The sequence below is a fragment of the Mustela nigripes genome, chromosome 4 (assembly GCF_022355385.1).
Source record: "Mustela nigripes isolate SB6536 chromosome 4, MUSNIG.SB6536, whole genome shotgun sequence".
Taxonomy (NCBI): Eukaryota; Metazoa; Chordata; class Mammalia; order Carnivora; family Mustelidae; genus Mustela; species Mustela nigripes.
Window position 1 is genome coordinate 92,786,567 of NC_081560.1, and position 21,862 is coordinate 92,808,428.

Here is a 21,862-nt window from a genome sequence, read left to right on the forward strand (position 1 = left end):
TCCCCAGCAGGCATGAAAACAGCCAGGCCTGGGTGACCGGCAGCCTCTGGCCCCCTGTGGAACCCCACTCTAGGTCTGGCCAGGTCAGCTGCCTCCCCAGGGGGTTGAGTTCCCAGGCAGGGGCGGAGGTGGGGGCCCGCAGCATCCAGAGCAGGCCCCGGCGAGGCTGAGTCCCGCTGAAGGCTCCAAGAGGAGGCAGTGTGGACATGCAGCCAAGTCTTGAGAGAGCAACTCCCTTCCGGGTCCTTGATTCCAGTCACGCAGGTGAGGGACTTTGTGGGATCTCCATGCCTGCTCACTGCAGCCCCAAACCCAGTCAGGGCCCAGGGCTGTCCCACCAACCGCCTCTGAGACAAGAGGCCTGCCCGGGCCCGGAAATCCCCCGTGGGCCTTTCCCCATCTTTTGGGGAGGCAGTGGGGATGGGAGGCGTCCAGGGTCCTTACAAAGAGATACCTCCTTCCTGGGCGAGGGTGGGGGCATCCGTGGGGAGCACATCTCCTGGGGCCCAGGTCCAGCGAGCCACTGCTTCCTCCTTGCCTAATGGCCTCCGCTGTCACTGGCCCAGCATGCAGGCCTTTTTGCAGGCCACGGCGGAGATCAGCGCCGCGCCCCGACCGCTGCCCTCCTCCGACTCGATGAAGGTGATCTCGCAGAAGGGCGTCAGCCTGCGTACGCTGGCATGGAACCTCTCCTTGAAGCTGACAGGGGAAGCAGGGCTGCCGTTCCTCCCCCTGCTCGCGCAGACCCCCGCCCCTCTCCGCCCCCGCAGCAGTTTGGAGCAGTAAGCCCAGAGGGGCCCCCGGGGAAAACCCGGGGGTTCCGCTCGCCTTCCGCCCGAGGCGCACGAGGGGCTGCCCGACCCACCGCGGGGGCTCACCTGGGGTGCAGCTTGTACACCGAGCCGTCCACGCCCACGGTGATGCGCATCACGTCCTCGCTGCGGCTCTCGCGCATGCGGTTGATGACACCCGCCAGCCCCGCAGCGCACATGTGCGCGGCGCGCGTGGACACGCTCTCGCAGGCGCGGCGCACGATGTCGCAGTCGGTGGCCGAGGGCCGCAGCCCCAGCGTGCTCAGGATGTTGTAGATCTGCTTGCGGTCGCCAGAGTCACTGCGGGGCGGGGGGGGGGGGGCTGTCGCTGGAAGGTAGGGTCGCTCGGCCCCGGGCCACCCCTACTCCAACCTCGATGGAGGAGGCCTCCTCCCCTCCCCTCCGCCTGTCCACCTCACCCAGGCGAAGGCGGGGCTCGGACTCCGCACGGCAGCGGGTCCGATTCCGCCAAGGACCAGCAGTTACCAGTCACTGTGCCTCGCTCTAAGCCCAGGCCCTCCGCTCTACCCTGGGCGACCCTGGCGCGCCTTGGGGCTGGGGCGTGGAGGAAGTGGGACGATCTCCACGGCGGTGGGGAGCCACGGAGGGGGCAAGTGGGCTGCTCCCTGGGCCCGGGTGCGTGCTCCCCTGCGGGCCACGCGCTGCCCGGACCCTCGCCCGGACCCCGCCCATGCCTCGGCCCCGCCCACGCCTCGGCGCCGCCCCTTGCCCCGAGTGCCCAGCGCACCTCTCCACCTGCGACACGAAGCGTGTCTCGAAGGCGCCGCGCGTGCGCAGCTGTTCCGAGGCCTCCCCGCGGAAAAGCAGGTTTTCGTCCACGAGTTTGAGCAGCACGAGCCGCACCAGCTCGCCCATGTACTTGCCGCCAATGAGCTTCTCGTACCTGCACGGAGGGTGGCTGGGTCACCCCACGCGCGGCTACGAGGAGGCCAGGTAGGGCACTGCGACACCCCGCTTCCAGACCCAGTGCGCGCCTACTCTCATTTACGTCAAGTAAAACTCAAGGTTAGGAAGCGCTCCGGGGCCTCCGGACCGAACGTGCCCTACTGCAGGGCGTCCGTCCAGGCTGCGGCCCCGCGCCCAGCCCACGCCATTTCCCACGGCCCCACGGTGGGTGCTGTTCTCCTTGACCCGCATGGAGCGGGGAGCTCAGGCTCAGAGGGGCTGGTGCCTGCTGGGGTCCTGGGCTCCTGGAGTCCGCCTACGGGGCAGAAGCGCGCCCTACGTCTTCGTCTCTGCGCGCACGGAATCCCACCAGCCCAGCGAAGGAGCCAGAGCGCAGGAAGGCTTGAGCCTACAGGGCTCCTTAGGCTCGCTGGACGGAGGGAGCTTCCCGGGGCTGGTTCTCAAGCCGTTCAGATCAACCCGCGGCGTTTCGAGGAGCGGTGACGGGGAACAGGTGTCTACTCCAGGGAGATCTGGGCTGAACGCTGTGAGCACTGACTGGGGGTGTCTGAGCCTTCCTCTGAAGTGGTCACCGGCTAGGCCACCTGACCCGTGATCCTGGCCCATCGACCCACAGACCCTCTTTCTGGGGACCAAACCTCCTTGTGTTTGTGTCGGGTTCACAGGGGCGCCTAGCGGGAGGGGGAGGCACCAGCTCTGGAGAAAGGATTGTCGTTTGCTTTTCCACAGAGCCCTTTAGAAACAAGCCCCTTGTCTGCCTGCCTGAGCGGGTGGGAAGGGGAGCCCCGCGGTTGGTCCTTACAGCTGCTGGCCGGGGTTCAGGGAGTTCTCGTCCACCACACGGTCGTACTCCAGCAGGAACTCGTCCAGCTCCCCAGAGTCCCCGAAGGCGCCCCACTCAGTGTTGACGCACATGCGGCCCTCGTCCCCTTCCACGAGCTCCACATTCTGCATCTCCTCCATGTAGCAGGCGTTACAGCCTGTGCCTGTGGGGGCCGCAGGGGTGAGGGGCGGGGGAGCAGGGGGAGCAGGTGCAGTCCTGGGCGCCCACCTCTCCTGAGTCTCTCCACCTGCACCCCCGCAGAGCCCCCTATGGCCCTGGTTTCTCGGCTTCCCTGCTGCCACACCCACCACTGCCTGGCATGGCGAAGTGGGAAGGAGCCTTGGTTGCTGCATGACCTCCCCATTAATGAGCCCATCCCTCTGGGCTGTTATTACCCGGGTACTTGGGAGGACAGAGTGAAACAGGGCAAGGTGCTTTGCCAACTACAGGTGTGCATGGTTTTATCTCGGTTACGCAGCAGTCTTGTTTTTTGGCACTTCACATGCATGTGCTTGAGCTTCTGTCCTGGGCCCTGTTTTGGGGGCATTGTAATTTACAGAGTCCATTGCACAATGCAGGTCCAGGGATGCAGGGTCGTCCAGTTTTTTTGGTGTGTGTGTGTGTGAGAGAGAGAGAGAAAGTGACAGAGACAGAGAAAGCCCCAGAAATCCAGACTTTGATGGGCATTTGCCCATTTTGGGGATCTTGGTTGTTATCCTGTTTTTAAGCACTGAGCAGAGTGAATGCAGGGCAGAGGTGAGATCAGGCCAGCTTCGGCCATTTCTGCTCCGGCGGGGCTATGCCCGAGGCAAGGGCTGCAGAGCCCAAACACCAAGACAGGGTGTCTCGGGGAGCTGCGGCCCTACAGCTGGGAAGCCCACTGGGAAGCGGGCTCTTGCCGCTCGCGTTTAGGCGGTGAATTTGGAGACGGCTTTCTGTCGGAAAGTCGAACATGGAACAAGGAGATGTGAGCAGTGAGAGGAGGACGGCATGAGGCCAGTGTGTGCCGCGGGAGACAGGTTTGTGAGAGCCGGCTCTCGGGGGCCCTGCAGGGCAAATGACTTCACCACTGACTTTCTAGGGAGCCGGAGCCCAGAGTCGGCAGCTGCATGTTCAGGAGATGACTGACCAGATGGGAGCCGTGCTCAGTTCCCGCTCTGGACCCTCAAGAGCTCCTGGGAAGGGCTGAGGCCTGCCGGGGCCGGTGACACTCCCTTCCTGGCCTTCACTTCGGACGGGGACAGGAAGACCGTCTAGAAGGGGACGATGTCACCTATGCTTGTCCTCTTCTACGGGGACACATCTGTCCGGTTTGGTCAATTTATCAGCGAGGGGAATATAGTTAAATCTCAATGGGTCCTGCAGACCTGTAGCCAGTGTGTCCTCTGATGCCGAGACTTGTGAGTGTTCGATATACTAGCCACAGTCAGGACGCCCCCACCTCTCCCCAAGACCACCCCACATCCTGCCACCTGTGGGGTCCACGCCTGGCACTGGAGCCCTGCTCTGACCATTGCCCATGGCCCAGGACTTTTGGCCCTCACGCCTCAGGGCGACAGAGCCGGGCGTGAGTCCTTACCCACAATCATGCCGACCTCACACCGGCGGTCTTCGTAGTAGCAGGAGATCATGGTGGCCACTGTATCGTTGACCATCGCTACCACGTCCATTTCGAAGTCCTGCCAAGAGGCCCAGAGGCAATAGTGATCGGGCTGGGGTGTTGGCTCGGGCTGCTTCAGGCTCGTCCGGAGTGGGGAGGGTCGCCCAGGAGGCTGTCCCTGGCATCGTGGCCAGAGGGGAGGGAGGTTCTGAGGGCGGTCATGGGGTGCCTCACCCCTCTCCGTTTGATGGCGTCACGGAGGAGCCCCACGATGTTGTTCCCTTCTGCTCCAGAGGCCTTGAAGCCCTTGGTCCAATTGAGGAGGATGCCCTGAGAGGAGAGGAGGGGCAGGGTGAGGCACCCCGCTCAGCTGGACTGTGCTTTGAGAAGTGGCGGAGGCGACTCTGTCCGAATACGTCTCTTCCTGAGGGGCTGGCCTCCAGCCCACGTGAGCGGTTCCAGGGGAAAGCCCGGGGCATCACCCAGAGTGAGGACGAGGTCCGGACAGCCGCCTGTATAAGGCTGGGGTCCCTCCCCTGCAGTACACCCAACAGGAAGATGGTAAGGCACAGTGGCATCGCCCCTTCCTGGAGGGTCTCCCTGGGCCCCTGGACGGCCTGCCCCTGCTGCCCTTTGTGCGCTGTGTGGCCCGGGCATGGAGAACCAAGGGGCCCTGCACAGGCTGTCTCTCTGAGAGGTCATGTGTATGTTGTGTGCATTCACAGTTGATGTGCATAGACGTGTGTGTGTAATTCACACATATGTGTGTAATTGATGTGTGTACATACATAAACGCTTGTGTGTGTGTGCTCATCGCACACACACACGGCCTTGGTGTGTGCACATGCGTATATAATGCACGCACATGTGTGCATGTGTCCTTACATGTAAACGTGACGGGTAGACATGTATATATGATTGACCTGTGTGTGCATTCAGGTGCGTGTGCGGCTGACTTCTGCATGTCCGTGTGCATGGATAATGTGCATGTGTGCATGTGTGTGTGTGTGTGTGTGTGTGTGTGTGTGTGTGTGTCTGGGGGCGGGGGGGATGGTGGCGGGTGGAGCCTTGGCCCAGCCCAGTCCTGCCGCCCACACTGGTGGCCCAGCGTCACACAGCTGTGCTGGCCTGCCAGCGCCCTCCTCCCGCTTGCTCGTCTGTGCCCGATCTGCGGCAGGGGACAATTCTGCTGGCCTCAGGGGCTCTTTGGTTCGGGCAAACAGAACCAGCCGGATCTCTGTTTCCCAAAGTCCCACAACAGGCCAGTGACAGAGCCACGGGTTGAGCCCAAGGCTTTTCCTGACATGGGGTCGCATTTGAAGCCTCAGGGAGTTCCTGGGGCATCTTTCTCTGGGGAACGCGTCCACCCCCCACCCCGACCTGGCCCTACCTTGTCGATGTCTTCATGCCTCACGGGGAAGGAGAATGTGAAGCCCAAGGGCAGTTTCTTGTGCTTCATCTGATGCTTGTCCAGGAAGTCGGAGATGCACTCGGAGATGTAGTCGAACAGCTGGAAGACAGGCCACGAGCGGGCCGTTGGCCACAGCACCCATGTGGGCCCCAGGAGAGCACAGCCTCCCCGCCTACCCTCGGCTCCCCTGGCCTGAGTGCTGCTGCCGCTGGGACAGTACCACTCTAGGACCGGCCTGGTCCCTAGCCCAGCTGTGCGCTGTCGGCCTATCCCTCCCGCTGGGCCCCGTGACGTCCAGCCACAGACTTAGGACAGAGGCACAGCTGTGGCCATCACTTCCCAGATTTCTGTCTCTACCACCCAGAGTGGCTTTCGCTGCCTCCAGGTGTCCTGGCTGCCCACGCCTGGTCCTGCTGGGGACTGGCCCCTACCCTGCTTGTATGGGCCTGGCCCAGCCCCAGGTACTCCTCCACACCCTGCTGATCGTCCACACTCCCCACTTGGCCGCACCGTCCACACCAGCCCTGCTGCTTCATGGCCAGTCTGACTGCATGCAGGGGTGTGGTGAGGACCAGGCTGCCCCGGGACTCCTTCCTTGAAACCCTGGCCCCCAGGGGATGGGTTCTGCCTCTGCCCACCTCCCAGGGTTGTGGTACTTCTGTACCTTTGTACCCTCTCCTGAGCCCTCCCCACGGGCAGGGTAGCCCGCCTGGGCAGACATTATGACTGCTGTCACCATGCTTGGTGTCCCTGCTGGTAGCAGGTTGCAGGGGGCACACAGGGAGAAGGCAGTGTGCATGGGCTGCTTGGACCAGCACATTCTCTCTGCCGCCCTGTCACATGTCTGAGCCGTCTGGGAAACAGAGCAGGGAGGTGACCTGCTGGGGCCAGCTGCCTCCCTGGGCCCTCTGAGGCTGGTTGGCTGTCCTGCCCGTGGGTGCCCCTGGCCCTGGTAGATAGCAGGGCCCTCCCACCAGGACTGGTGAGCTCAGAGATCCTGTGCAGACTTGACCCCGGTCCCCCGGCCTGCAGCCCCTGGCTCTGGCCCAGCTGCTCACCATCTCCGCGGTGCCGGTCATAGCGTCCTCGGGGATGGAGTACATCTGGTGCTTGGTCGTCACGCTCCATTGCCCCTCCGCGCCCTCCCCCACCTTCACCAGCATCACCCTGAAGTTGGTGCCGCCCAGGTCCAGGGAGAGGAAGTCCCCGACTTCTGCAGCCACAGGGAGAAGGGCATCAGCCTTAGGGCTCTGGCCGGCAGGACCCCAAGTCCAGGGAGAGAAGAAGAGAAGGGAGTGGGGGCATCAGAGGTCCGAGCCATAAGCAAAGCCCCGGGGGCCCTCCCTCCCCGCCGCTGGCCAACCTGAGCCCTCCGGGGTGGAGCGCACATAGGTGGGCAGCATCTTCACACTGGCCTCCTCGTGGGTCTGCAGCCGCAGGCCCCGCGCCATCTCCGTCTGCATCCGCCGCATCACCTTCTTCAGGTCCGCCTCCTGCAGCTGGAAGTCTGCCAGGATCTGCTCGGCCTGTGCGGGGCGGTGGAGCAGCCGCGTGGGGCCGGGGCCTGGATGCCCTGACTCACAGGGCCCCCCACACACCGGGGGCTCCTTTGCGCCCTGGCCCTGGGTCCGAGATGACCGCTCTGTTCGAATTCCCCATGAACCAGCCAAAAACCTAGAACAGCAGAGCTCCAAGGGCAGCCCCAAAACACGTGTGGCCTGAGGCATGCTGGATGGGGAGGGGCAGCAGCAGATGCGGCCACCCCTCCCTGTAGCTCAGATGCCCACTGTAGGGTCCCTGCCACGCTGACCAGGAGAGTGGGTGAGACGGGGTGGGAAGAGCCTGTCTGGAGGTCAGGGGGTGGCTGGCCTGTCACAGAGATTGGGTCATTCTCCCGCCAGAATTAATGCCGAGGGAGTGCGTGGGCCATTGTGTACAAATGGACCCTGTTTGAGAAAGGCAGCCCCTCCCCAGCCCAGGGTACAGCCCACAACCTGGTCAAGCCAAGCACGGCTATCCTGTGCCTTTTTGCTGGTGATCTGGTTTCGTGCCGGGCACGTGGCCCAGTTCTGGCCAATGATAGGGAAAGAGAACTCTGATTTTAGCAGGACCTTCTCTTCCCTAGAAAGTCAGTGCCCCTGTAACTATGAACACAGCAGAGTAAGAGTGCAATGGGTGTGATGGCTGGCACCGCAGTAGCTGTCCTGTGACAATGAGGAGTCAGGGCTGTCGGTGGGAGGGATGACGGAGAGGGGCAGAGCAGCCTGGCCCTGACGCACTGGCCAGCTCTGGGCCCTCCCACCTCCACATGCTGGTTGTGGGAGCAAACGTGAATCAGTGGAAGCCGGAGTTAAGCCAGGTTTCAAGCCACTTCCCTGTAGCCGACAGCATTCCTAAGATACAGGTCCTTCCTTAGGGACCATGTCCCTGCACTTAAAGTTTAAACCTAAGGAAGGTCACAAAGGGATGGGGCTGACCATCACAGACAGAACACACAGAACCAGATGCCAGTGTTTGCCAAGCCAGTCTGCAGCTCTGGGCCCCAGTGGGGGCATAGCCCTGGGACGGCCTCCTCCTTGGTGGAGCAATCCAGGCCATTCTCAGGGGCCCATGGCCACAGGCTGGCCCCCTCTGTCTTATCTTTCACAAGCTTTCAAATGTAAAATTTACCAGCAAGGAGTAGAGACATTAACAGTCGCAGAATTCTGCTAATGTGCCACGCCCTGCGCACGCTGGCCATCTCGGTTCACTGGGAAGAGATGGCCTCATCGGCTGCGAGAAGAGCCCAGGCTTGCAGAAGTCTCCTGGGAGCTGTGCCTCATAGCCTGCATCCAGCTGAGCACAGGGGATTTGCTGCCTGAGGGCCCCGAGAGGCTGCTGGGCATCTCGATGGGGACAAAACTGTCCAGAGGGATGGGATGTAAGATAGCACAGACTGTCACCAAGAGCCATGCAGACAGCATGACAGTCCAACCTCATGCCTCGCCCAGTTGCTGTGGCTGCCCTCTTGGTGGCCGTGACCCGAGACTCATGAGGGGCTCTGGGCCAAAGGCTTCGCCCTCTGTGTCCAGGCCCACCGTGGGTCCTTGCCGCTGTCAGTGAAAACCCCTTCTGCCGGCTCCCGGGCCACAGAGACCCTTCTGTGGAACCCGAGAAATCACAGGAAGTCAAACCACCAGGTGAAAGGGCAATATTTAATTTCCTAAACCTAGCTGTTTCTCTACAAGGACTCGTTCTACAGGAAGGGTCCCGGAAGCATGTAAGGGCTCGCAGTGCTGGGACTCAGGAAGACCCTACATCTGCCTGGGGACGTGCCACTCCTGCCGGGACACCACAGGAGTGGAAGGACTGGAAGGGTGAGATGATTCCATCCTGCCCGTATAGCTGCATCTGGCTGTGGGTCCCACTTGTTCTGTACAATGTTCTCAAAAGCTCGAGTTTGCTGCCGACATTGAAATAGAGACACCGTACAGAGAAATCCGTTTTTGGCAGTGTTTCTGCAAAAGCACTTCTGCATTCTCCCTGGGGCTGTAGGCAGGCCACCCACCTGGGCAGGGTGTGGCGGGGAGCCTGTCCCTGGCCATGGGGGGCTGTGCAGGGGACACCAGGTCTGGGAGGTTCCTCTAGTGGCCCAGGCTGACACTGGCCTCCTGCACCCTTGCCTCCCGTGGTGAGGAGCGCCATCCGGGCTGGGGACAAGCCCCCTCCTCTTGTGCATTAGGGCCTCCTATGCAGCTTGTCAGCGTGCAACCCTGCGAGGACGGGGCTCTGACCTGTGCAGCCCCCTCAGCCCCAGGGCCATGTGTCTGGGGGATATGGGTGGGGTTCAAGTCATGGGGTAGGAGTCTGCCTCACAGAGTCCTTGGAACATCCCCAGGAGCAGGCCCCGAGTGCCAGGCACTGCTCGGGGCACCCCCAGTTTTCCCTTACCATGAGTAATCATCCTGGGCCTCAGGTGCCGTTGGAGCCCCCTTTCTTACGGTGAGGGAGCTGGGCACTCTGGTCTGCCTTCTCTAGCCCACAGTGCCACGAGGCTCAGACCTGGGTTTGCACCTGAGCACCAGCTCTGACCCCACCTCCCCACCCCACCGGGCTGCCTCCTGCCCCGTTTCAGGGCCTGAGGCCAGCCACGTAAGTCTCTTGGGAGTGTCGTGCTGCTGTCAGTCGAACTGGCCTAAAGGACCTGCCTGGGTGACCTGGGAGGGCAGGGTGCTGCCCAAGGAGCCCTGAGAAGCTCCCTGTCCCCCTCCCCCCAGCCAGGCCTTGGGGGAACAAACAAAGCTCAGAGCCTATCCCCCTTCTTCCCACAACCACTCCCCACCCCCACTTGCCAGGAGGTCACGGGACACACCGTTGGGGCTCATGGCTACACCTAAAGATGGGAGGTCTCTTGCCTGATTGTCTCCCCCAGGTTCCAGGCAGGCTGCCCAGTGCTCCCTGACATAGGGGCTCCTCCACCTGCTTCTCCTGGACCGGGCATCCTTTACCCCAGGAACATGTGGGCAAGAGCCCCAGGGTCACCGACTGTGTGTCCACAGCCACCCGGGTTCCCAGAAGCCTCAGAGTCAGGCTGCTGCTGGACCCACTTAAGGCTCACACTGGCCCCGCTGGGACGGGCACTGGAACCCACAGGTCCTCCCAGCGTTTGCACAGGGACCTCATCCCCTGGTCCTCGGGGGCCCACGGCTCCATATAGAACCGGCCGCCAAGGACTGTGCCGGGGTAGAAAGCACCTTTAGTCCTTCCCCTCACTGTCCTCATCTGTTACGAAGGGGTAACCCTAAGTATCCTGCCTTCTTCTGAGTCCCGGGGAGGACGTCCCAAAGCAATGAATGCTGTATTCAGGGAGCAGGCATGCTCCCGATGCCGTCCCCATCATCCCCATCCAAATAGCCTGACCCCTCCCATTGCTTCCAGCCTGGATACCGGACAACCGTGTCCAGGTCCGGGGCTGTAAGGACTGTGTACACACGGATGCCTGGGCCCCCAGAGAGGTTCCACTCGCTGAGGTGGGGTGGGTGGGGCGGGCAAACCGGGAGCCTGGTCTCAGCGCATCTAGACGAACGTTAGCCGAGGGGAGATGGGTACCAAGGGACAGAGGGCCGTGTGAGGCCCAAACTCGGGACAGTCTGGCCTTGGGAGCCCCACAAGCGAGTTCCCTAGAAGGCACCACCCCTGCAGACCGCTTCTGGAGAGTCTGTACCGTGGGTGTCAGGAGGGGGCTGTGGGGAGGGGGTCAGGGACCGGCACCGCTGCCCCTTAGCCTGGATGCCACCTTCCAGGGCTCCGGCGCCAAACCGAGCACCCCGTGTGCCCGGGAGGAAGCACAGTGCCCCGCCCTGGGAGGGTCCTTACCAGACTCGAGGCTGTCTGGGCATCCGTCGCTATCTCTCTGAGGGGCCACGAGGTAGGTTTTGGGGGAGGTGGGGACACCCTGTCTGCTGAGGTGCTCGGCTAGGCTGCAGCCTGGAGTCTGAGGCCCCCTGTGCAAGTGAGGGCCCCCTCGTCGCACGACTGCCCTCTGCAGGCTGCCCCAGGGCTTCTGCACGGAGCACTTGGCCCTCAGCCGCTGAAATACTGCGCTCCCTGCCACCGGATCAGGTGGGGCTGAAGGGCAAAGGGGACCTGCGCGGGGTCAGGGCTGACCAGTGTAGCGGGGCCAAGGCCGGGGGTGATGCCCATGCCCTCTGCACCCGGTCTTCGGATTAGTGCCTTCGGACCAGTGCCTGAGATTCTGGGGAGGGGACAGAACGAGTCTACCTGTCCTCCAGTCCTCGGAGGTGCCGGGGCAGGAAAGCGCAGTAGAGCGCAGCGCACCGGGAGCGCCCGGGGAGGGGCCCTGCCTGCAGGCTGCACAAGTGGCAAGGGAATCCCCAGCAAATCTGGGGGAGGCTGGAAAAGACCTAGGCTGCAAAGGGCCCTCCTCCCCTCCTCTGCCCCCACCCTCCCGTCTCCCCTGGGTGTGTCCCTTGGGGCGATGAGGCCGCAGGATTAATGGTGGGGAGCACTTAATACCTCATTTGGGCCAGTGAGAGCTGAGCAAGGGACTGGGGAGGGGCAGGGAAGAAAAGAAGGGGTTTTTGAAACTGAGGGATGTGGGACGCTGCCCTGATGGCTGTGCCCCAGCCCAGGGCCACCCCCAGGTGAAAAATGCTTGTTCTTCTCAGGGCTTCTAAACTAAATCATCAAAACCTGCCTCTAAATGTCCGGAGGTCATTCTTGGGCTTTGGGCAGTAGAGGTCCAGAGAAGCGCTCGCTCTGGATGCTGGACTGCACGCAGCGTCCCCCCGCCCCTGGCCCAGCCCCCGCGGGAGTGAACTTGTCACGGGGACATGCTGGCACCTGCAAGGCCCTGCTAAAATTAGCAGGAGCTCGCGAGGGGTTTGGGTACAGACAGTGGACTGACAGAATGCCAGACTCTCCCGCCAATGGCCAGTGTAGTCACCCCAGAGAAAGCCCTTGACACGATCGATCCCCTCCTAAAATAGACCAAAAGCACCTTCACCAGACCCACTGTGACAGGTCACTGACCCACCAGCATCTGGCTCTGAGCCACCGTTTTTCCGAAGTGTGCCATGATGGGTCTTGTCCTGGGTTTGGATTGGGGGTAGGGTGGTGGGGATCCTTCTGGACCAACCAGTCTAAGAAGCAGCTGCCCTTATCCTGGAGCAAGCACATAGCACCTGAGAAGAGGCTCAGAAACCTCCAGCTCTCTCCTCTGGGAGGCTGGAGAGGACAAGGGCTGGGGCACACAGGCCCCCTTTCTCATTGGTTGGACTCCTGCTGCCCTCCCTAGCTTGCACTGTGACCAGCAAGCATCCTTCCCCAGAGCCCTTTCCCCAGGCCCTAGGATGTTTTCCCTGGGATGTTTCAGTAAATAGTGAGCTCCCCATCTGACGGGGGGAGAGAGCAGGATCCCAGGGACCTCGCTCTGTGTCCTGCTGGTCTTCTCAGCCCTTGGCTGCTCATGAAACTAGGTCAGCAAGCACAATTTCCTTTTCTTCTTCATTTACCTCTAGGAAATAATCTGGCAAGTTCAGTGGTGGAGATTCCAGGAAGAAAAAATGGTACATAAGCCTTACGTCCAACTGCTGGGACTCAGTTCGATAAATTATGCTACAGTTATGAGTCATTAAAAGCAATAAGATCGATCCCCTGGCAGAGAAAGTTGTCCCTGACATACTGTCAGAGAGAATGTGGTGGCCGCCCTCCATCAGGGCCTCCAGTGAGCCCCACCGCTGGTACTTGCCCCCCGTGTGGTCCCCAGATGCTGAGGAGGCCTGTGTGACTCACGGGATCCTGCAGGAATGACGGAGTGTGATTTTTGAGGCTAGATGGTTTCCACCTTGCTCTCTCTGGGATTCTTCAGACAGAGGGAAGATGGCGTGAAGAAAGTCAGGTCCTATGGGGAGGTCGACTGAGAAGAACTGAGGCCTCCGGCCAGTGGTTCAGCTTCAGCTTCCCAGGCAGGTGAGGGAGCCACCATGAGAGCAGCCCCACCTGCCCCAGCCGCGCCTTCAGATGACAGAGCCCCTAGGCTGCCCCCTCGTGAGACCCTGAGCCAGAACCCCCAAGCTGAACCACACCTGGACTCCTGATCTACGGAAAATAAGAGCATAAAAGCTGTTGTCTCGAGCCAAGAAGTTCCGAGGTGGTGTCTGAACGGCGGGGAAATGGTTCAGAAATAGACACGATCCATTTCTGTCATATAGACGTGTGCCTCATCTAGTACACGCGGGAGGAAATAGGGCAAAATGGTAATTATCCTGATGGTGGAAAGAAAAGTGCTTTTATTTTCCTTTTTGCTTATCTGTATTTCCTGTTTTTCTGCAATGAATGTGTAACAGAGAAATATATATTTTTAAAAATCTATTTATCTTGGGAGGGGGGAGCACACGAGCAGGGGGAGGGACAGAGGGAGAAGGAGAAAGATTCCCAAGCAGACTTCACGCTGAGCACGGAGCCTCAGACGGGGCTCGATCTTACAACCCTGAGATCATGAACTGAGCCAAAACCCAGGCTCGGACGCTCAACCGACAGAGCCACTCCAGTGTCCTGAGAAATAAGTAAAGTTAACAAAGCAGAAACATTACGCCTCATCGGCCATTTCTGCCCAGAAGCTCTGAGGCCCAGACTCTGAAGGATGGAGGTTCACAGTTAAGCTGGAAATTATCAGACCTCGTATTCCAGTAGGATAGAAAAGGGCCTGAGAGCCCAGCATGCCAGCCCCACCCCTTCCAGGCCTGGGGGCCTCAGTGCCAGCTGGGCCCCGTGCGGCACTCCCCGACAGTGATGCAATGGAGCCGAGAGGTCAGCAACGTGTTGCAAGAGTTTGCTCACTGCACGGTAGACTGGTGTGCCCTGTGGGAGGTGGGCCAGGGACCTGGGGGTAGGACAGTGTCAGGCAGTGTGGCCAGCATGTGAGGCACAGAGGCGAGGAGGACATCAGCCTAGAGATGGCAGAGCATAGGGGGTCATGATGATGGGCACCCAGCAGCCTCCACACACGGCCTTTCCAGCCTGCCGCTTGATGTGGATCACAGCTGACCTGGGAGCTTAGGGTTGTTGTTGGCTATGGGGAAACAGAGGCCCGCTGCAGTGAAGGGCTTCAGGGATCCCACAGCTGTGCGTGACGTGGCTGGGGTTCATTCCCGGGTTGGCCTGACTTCGGGTGTGCTCGTAGGTCCATCTTTTGCAATAGACGGGGGGCTCCTACAGGGCCAAGCACACACAGGGGTCAAGAAAGAGCCTCTGGAGCTACTTCCAGGCTAGGAGTGTTCAGAGACCCCAGTTTCAGGGGAGAGGGAGAGGGGAAAGGGGGGTCATGGCCACCAAGGTCTGCATTGCCCAGTGTGGCGCTGGAGGCCTGGGGCCAGTTGTCAGGGCTGAAGCCCCAAGACCAGAGCCAAGGGAGGGCCAGGGGTAGAGTAAGAGTGAGGGAAGAGGGAGCACCCCACATCTTGGCTGGGGAGGGGGAGGCAGAGTGAAGGGATTATCCAGGATCCCATGTGGAGGAGACGAGATACCGCTAGGGTAGGACAAGAGCATGAGGTCGCCAGCCCAGAGTCTGAAGACAGACTGCCGTTCGCTGCCTGCAGGGCTTGGACAAGTCCTAATTTTCCGCACTTCAGTTTCCCTGTCAGTAAAGTGGAGGTAACAGTGTGCCTCCGTCGCGGGGCTATTGCGAGGATCTGGCAGAAAGCGCAGATAAGATCTTGGCAATCCAAGTTGTTCGATAACTCATAGCTATTTTTGCTACTGGAGGATGTTTCAGTGCCTGGGTCAGAGTTTAGCGCATGGGCCCTCCAGCTCATGGGATCTATGGCAGGTTAAGGCCAGATGCCCAGCCTGTGCCTGCTGGTCCTTTCTGGAGGCTCCAACGACACAGGCAGTTGGCCCCGTCTCTTCGACGCCAGCCTTGCCCTAAAGCAGCGTGGCTTATTGTCTGAAAAGAGAATGATGCAGGCGATGTCCCAGAAAACAGTGAAGCAGGACACCCCACGGTTAGTTCCTCCAGCAAAACAGCTATTACTTAGAAAAAAGGATCAGACTAAAGGATTTGGGAACTGAGGAGCCCGATGAGACAGTCAGAGCAAGCAGGGGGAAGTGCTTGAGGAAAGGAGTGGGGACTGATGGCCTGTGAGTGAGCAGTGTGCACAAACCTGTTCCCACACCTACTCCCTGTCTTGGCCCTGGGGACAGCACCCACGTCCAGACAGCAGCTGGCTGGAGGGAGGCAGGGCTTTTTGGTGTTCTGGGCTCCTGAGGGCTTGGGGCATAGCTTCCTTTATTTCAGCCTGAGATACACAATGCCAGTTGAATGTTCTCTCTCTCTCTCTCTCTCTCTCGTATCTTTTTTTTTTTTTTTAAATATAGATATTTAAGAAATTCTCTGTTAGGTCAGAGGCTGACTACAGAAACATCAGAAAAGAAACTTCTTCAGGGACCATAGGTGAGAAATACACAGTTTGGGAGCACCTGGGTAGCTCAGTCGTTAAGCATCTGCCTGCAGCTCAGGTCATGATCCCAGGGTCCTGGGATCGAGCCCCACATCAGACTCCCTACTCAGTGAAGAGAGTCTGCTTCTCCCTCTCCCACTCCTCCTATTTGTGTTCACTCTCTTGCTTTCTCTCTCTCTGTCAAATAAGTAAAATCTTTTAAAAAAAAAAAAAGTACTTTGAAAAACATTTTTAAAAATTAAAAAAAAGAAATACAGGAAATATAGACCTTTAGAAAATTTCTTGGGAAAGTCACCATACAAATGGACAACTGCAGCCCTCAGCAAGCAAGAAAACCAACCCTTATGCGGGGTGGGGAGAGCCCAACTTCTGGAGTTGCTATGCCTCAGATGTCAAGTTCTCAACAACAACCCCAAACTACAAAGCACACAAAGAAAGAAGAAAATATGGCTCATCCATAGGAGGTAAAAGAATTTAATAGGAATTTTCCCTGAGGAAGCCCAAGCATTGGAACTACTAATCAACAACATTAAATTAAACATGTTTAATGAGCTAAAGGAAACCACAAATTCAGATCTAAAAAGAGGAGAATGGTGTATGAACAGACAGAGAATGACAGCAAAAAGTGGATATTATATGAAGGTACCACACAGAAATTCTGGAACAGAAAAGTACCATAGCTGAAATGGAATTGGAAAAAAAAAAAAAAATGCTAGGGGAAGGTCAACCGCAGATTTGAGCAGGTGGAAGAAAGAGTCAATGAACATGAAGGTTAGGCCACTGCACTTCCCAGGCTGCCTGGCAGAAAGGCAAAAGGCCTGCGGGATGCCACCAAGCAGAGCACCATGAGTATTGTGGGAGTCCCAGCAGGCGCTGAGAGATGTAAAGGGGCAGAAGAAGTATTTGAAAAAATAATGGGGAAACAACATCCCAAGCTTGATGAAGTACATTAATGTACACATTCAAGAAGCTCATACTCTAAAATTCTCAGAGGAAAACGTAAGTGTAAATCTTCATGGTCTTGAGTTTGACAATGATTTTTCTTAAACATGACACCCAAACCAAAAAGAGATAAACAGGACTTCATCTAGTTTTTTAATCCAGAATTAAAAACTTGTACAAGATGGGTGAGAAGACCCCCGCAGGGTCTTCCTGGTGGGAGAAAACTTGTGCAGATCTTGTGTCAGACCAGGGTCTGATGTGCAGGGTTTAATAGGAACTCTCACAACTCAACGACAAACGTCCCAATTTAAAAATGGGCAAAGGATTTGAGCAGAATTTCTTTCTTTCTCTCTCTCTCTCTCTCCTTTTTTAAGATTTTGTTTATTTATTTGAGAGAGGATGAGCAGAGGGAGGGAGAGGGAGGTGCAGACTCCCCACCGAGCAGGGAACCCAATGTGGGGCTCAATCCCAAGACCCCGAGATCGTGACCTGAGCCGAGGGCAGACACCCAGCTGACTGAGCCACCAAGGTGCCCCTGGAGGAAAATTTCTGCAAAGAAGACAGACAAGTGGAAAGGAAGCACATGAAGAAATGCTGAACACCCCTAGTCACTCAGGAAATGAAGACCAAAGCACAGGGAACTACCACTTCGACCCTTTGAGGGTGGCTAGGTTAAAAATGAAAGGAAGTGTTGGTCAGATTGTGGGGACAGGGAAACCCACAGATGTTGCTGGTGGGAACGCAGGCTGATCCAGCCGCCGTGGAAATCATCAGCACATCAGGGGCAGCATGACTGTGGCACCCAGAGACTGCTCACCTACGTATATTCCCCAAGGAGCCCAAACCAGGGACTCGACAGATGCCGGCATGCCCGCATACCAGAGCTTGACGTCTACAATGGCCACAGGAGGAAGCGAACTCACTCTCTGTGAGCAGGTGAGTGCGTAGACAAAGTGAGACACTCTTCCGCCCTGAAGAGCCATGAAATCCCAACATGCGAGATGTGGGCCACAGCATGGCACGGAGTGACCTAAGCCCGATGCAGGGACGGCTGTTCTAGGATTCTGCTTAGACAAAACGTCATGACAGACAAATTCATGGTGACCGTACACAGAACAGTGGCTCCCAGGGGAGTGCGAGGGGAGGGATGGGGAGTCACTGAGCTTCTGCCTGGGACAATGAGAAGGTTTTTGGGAAAAACGGTGATAGTTGCACAATATCGTGGCGGTCATTCACGCCACTGCCTTGCACACGTAAAATGTGGTTACAGTGGTGGATTTTATGTTTTACGTATTTCACCACAATGACAGAAAGAGAGAATGACTAACAATCTGGTCTGTTTCTACTGTAAGAGCGTGTCTCTGACTCCCCCAGATGGGACCACCACGGAAGCCCAGACAGCGTTCTGTGGCCTGACTACGCCTTTGTTGTCTCGAGCCACAGAATAACCCTTGGGCCCTTACACTTTATCAGAAAGAAGAGATTTTCCTTTGTGGAGGGTGGAGGTCGGAGAAGGATGTCCCAAGGTGGGGCGGTGGCCTGGGTTGCCGAGTCTCCCCGCAGGGAAGACCCAGAGTCCTGTGGAGGCACGTGTCCCCACAGGGCATGACCTTCCCTGTTCTTCATCATTCCTTCCCCCCAGGGGAGATGTTCGCTATGTAGGCAGCCCAGGCGGCTTCCCCCACGAGTGAGGAGGGACAGACAAAGATGCCTGCTCCTGCAGCTGGTGCAGGAACTGCGCGGAACCTGGGGTCATTGCCTCTGGGGAGGAGTTAGGGTGCATTCTGCGTGTAAGGAAGGAAGATGTGAATGGACCCGCGGTGGCTGGAGGAGTGGACAGTGGCAGACACGGCCAGTCGTGGGCCCAGGTCGCCCGGGGTTACAAAGCCAGGCGTGTGGCTGGCCTGCAGTTCTTGTAGGGAGAAACATTTGGAAACGTGAGCAGAAACAGTGCACCCCTGCTGGGTCCAGGCTTCTCAGAAGAGAACGGCTCTTCTGGCTTGTCCCCTGTCTTTCTGGGCTGCACAAAGACAAGGAGGAGAGGCGAGACCCCACCAGCTCGCTGACACCTTCTCTTGGCTGTCACGGGAGCGAGACCCGGTTCCTGTTTCAGCGCATTGGTTACAGCAATGAAGCATGCCCTAATTAGGCCCCGGAAGGATGGTGCCAATGACCAAAAATGGAGATCGGAAAGGGACTTGAAACCCTGTGTATTTAACCCTACCAGGTACCTGATCTGTGCTCGGTCCCCGGTCACGGGAGGGACTCGTGGTTAGTTCTCTGGGACTTCGATCTGGCAGGAGACACCGGTGAGCAAGCAGCACAAGCTCATGTGGGCCGAGGAGGGTGTCTGGGGCCGTGCATGACACTGATGGGGCTCCGGGCTCCCGGCACGGGGCTTCCCGAGGCTCGTTCCTATAGCGCAGTGTGTGAGGGAGAAGGAGCAGGTAGAAAGGGACATTCCCCACAGAGGGGCCAGCAGTGTCAAAGGCAATCGGAGAAACACATATTTCAAGTGACTTGAGCTAACTCACAGGCAGCAAGTGGGGCTGCTGTAAACAGCCTTTGGGCGAAACCGGCAATCTGGGTGGGGTTAGTGACCCTTTATAAATGAGTAACCGGGAGCCAGTGCGCTGGGGACTGAGCGTCTGGCTGCCAGCCAGAGCGGGGCTCAGAGGAGCTTGTCCTACCCTCACGTGCACAGACAGAGAAAATAAGGACAGAATCAGCAAGCTGAACTTGCTCCTCAGGGTGCTGAACGCCTACACATTCAGAGAACCAAGTAAGCCTAACGAAAATCAGAATTAAAGCACCAGTAATGGTAAGAGAAGAAACGCAGGATACAGAAAACGTACAAAGAAAGCCTGCGACGAACGAGACAGACAAGCCCCAAACCCAATTCTTGGGAAAGCACAGTAAAGCCGCAAACACTTGCTGACCTGATCAAGGGTAAAGGGCACCAACAGACAACTTCAGTGACAAGAACGGGAGTTGGAAGAGTTTTACGATTACACAGAAGACTCGCTTCAATACACCTGTACAATCTGGAGAAAACAGAGGATTTTTAAAAGAATATGAATGACCAGAACTGACTCAGGAAGACCTAGAAAAGCCTGACCAGGCAGATTAGAAGAAGAAGAAACGTAACTGATGTCAAAACCTTCCCCTAATGAAACACCAGATCCAGCCAGTTTTAAAAAACTACAGATGCGGAAATGTCTGATTCAAGGTCTGGCCCATGACAGGTTGGGTGTTTTTGTTTTTGTTTTTGTTTTCATTTGGGAGGAAAAGAGGCACAAGCCAGTGGAGGGAGCAGCGGGCAGAGGGGGAAGCAGACCCCTCGCCAAGCATGGAGCCTGACTCGGAACTCGATCCCAGGACCCTGAGATCATGACCTGAGCTGAAGGCAGTGGCTCAACCCACTGAGCCACCCAGGCATCCCCCATGACAAGTCTTAATAGATGCTTATTTAATGAGCTGACAAGTAGATAAAACCTGTCGGGCAGGGGCTGTGTGCAAGGGATCTGGTGCTGGGACACAGCTGAGTGTTCACCAGTCTCTGGTGACAGCACAGTGACCAGAGGCAAGGAGGCTACAAGGCAGAGCCCAGGAGGGATAGGGCTGTGGGGACAGTCATGACGGTCATGCATGCATGGCATGAGCGGCACAGACACCAGCCCCAAAGAGGTCCACCATCCCTCCTGCAGTCGGCAAACATGAGGTTCTGTCACCCAAACCTCCTCCTACTCACTGTGCCGTCCTCCCTCTGGAGGAATGGGGACAGGATGGGCCAGCTGGGGCAGCAGCTTAGGAAGGCCTCCATGATGGCTGAGGGGTTCTTGCCAGCATGTAGGCGGTGGGAGCAAAAGGCTGTGAACCCCATTCGTAAGAAAGTGCTTCCAAGATCCTAATAGGACCCTGGTAGAGTTATTCTCACCTTGTGGCAAAACGGTGTCTAATTAAATGGTTTGTACCCACAATATATATAAAGATCTCTGGAAATTCAACAAGAACCCAACACCTAATTTTGAAAACCTCACTGAAGAATACTCAATAAGAACATAAAAATATACACATGATTAGTCAGTCAGTGCAATGAAAATTCAAACCATAGGGTATGCCCCTGCACAGAGGCCAGAATGGATGAAATTTAAAAGACAGACAAAACCACGAGTTGAAGAGGATACGCAGCTACGGGGGCCCTCAGACATCACTGGTGGGAATACAAAGGGCGCACGGCTCGCTCTGGAAAGCAACTTGGCAGTTTCTTCCAAGGTGACATGAGGAAGTTCTCAATTATTCCGTTTACACAGAAGAGGCAAAAGCGAAGGGACAGAAAGCAGACCCGGGATTTCCAGGGTTGGGGTGTGGGAGGGTGATTGACAGCAGAGAGGTGGGGCCACAGGGACTGTTGGGAGATGGAAAGACTCTCTTCCTTGACGGCGACGGCAGTCGTCTACGTCTACGACGCTCCCCGGACTGTACAGGTCAGGTTGTGAGTTTTATCCTCCTACCCCCGGCGCAGGAGGAAGAGCAGAGAGCGAGGCCAACGGAGCCTGGGTCTGGGGGAGGAGCGGGAGGTAGGTGGGGCGTGGACAGCCAGCCTGCCTCAGAGGCTCGGTTCCAGTCCCTCACGGCTAGTGACCTGGCCTCAGACAAGTACCTTCCCGCAGACCTTGTTTCTGTGCGGATCAAGCAGACCCGAGTTGCTCCCTCCTGCTCCTCACAAAGCCCACCATTCCACAAGATTGCTCTTCCCAGGATGACAGAGCTGGGCCCAAAAGGGGTCAGGTGAGCCAGGACACCCGCCTGGTGCAGTGTCCCAACCTCAGTCCAGCTTTGCCAGAGCCAGAGCCATCTGGGTCCACCGGGCCAAGACATCCAGGCATGGCACGCGTCTGCGCCCGGCTTCCCCTTCCCCAGGCCATGGCCAAATGCCCCCCGGAGAGCAGCACCACAAGCAGCCTTCTTGGGCTCTTATGAGGTAGTGTGCCCAGGAGAGCGAGACCGCATCTGCCTGGAGCCCGAGGACCCGACGGCATCCTGGCCCCTGGAGGGTCTGCACTGCTCAGCAGGGGGCCAGAGCAACCTGGGAGCCGTCCCTGGGATGGGGTCTGGTCCCACTGGCCCAGTGTCAGGAGCTTCGGTTCTGGCCAGAGGGCAGGCGTGCTCCTGGGCTGCCCATGTTCCCAGGTGGGGGTGGGGGTGAAGGCGACGCTCTTTCTGGCCCCCACAGCCCCTGCCCCTTCTTCTCGCGCAGAGACCCCCATTCCACCTGGGTCGGGGGCAGTGCACCCAGCCCCGGGGGACGGACCATCCAGCCTCGGTGTTCACTGTTGCACACCCTCTTCCGTGAAAGGCCAAGGGGGAGTCCCTCGAGCAGACGTG

The 21,862-nt window shown here is 58.2% G+C and overlaps 1 protein-coding gene across 1 annotated transcript; it reads right to left on the reverse strand.

Moving 5' to 3' along the window:
* Nucleotides 1–344: 344 nt before the first annotated feature.
* GCK (glucokinase) lies at nt 345–20,357 on the reverse strand. Its single transcript, XM_059397593.1, has 13 exons — nt 20,226–20,357; nt 14,195–14,285; nt 14,122–14,145; nt 13,368–13,400; nt 6,937–7,101; nt 6,632–6,786; nt 5,553–5,672; nt 4,397–4,492; nt 4,142–4,241; nt 2,542–2,725; nt 1,561–1,716; nt 879–1,112; nt 345–699 (listed from the first exon to the last, which is right to left on the reverse strand). The coding sequence occupies exons 1-13, from the start codon at nt 20,355–20,357 to the stop codon at nt 555–557; spliced, it is 1,635 nt and encodes a 544-aa protein (XP_059253576.1). The 3' UTR covers nt 345–554.
* Nucleotides 20,358–21,862: the final 1,505 nt, after the last annotated feature.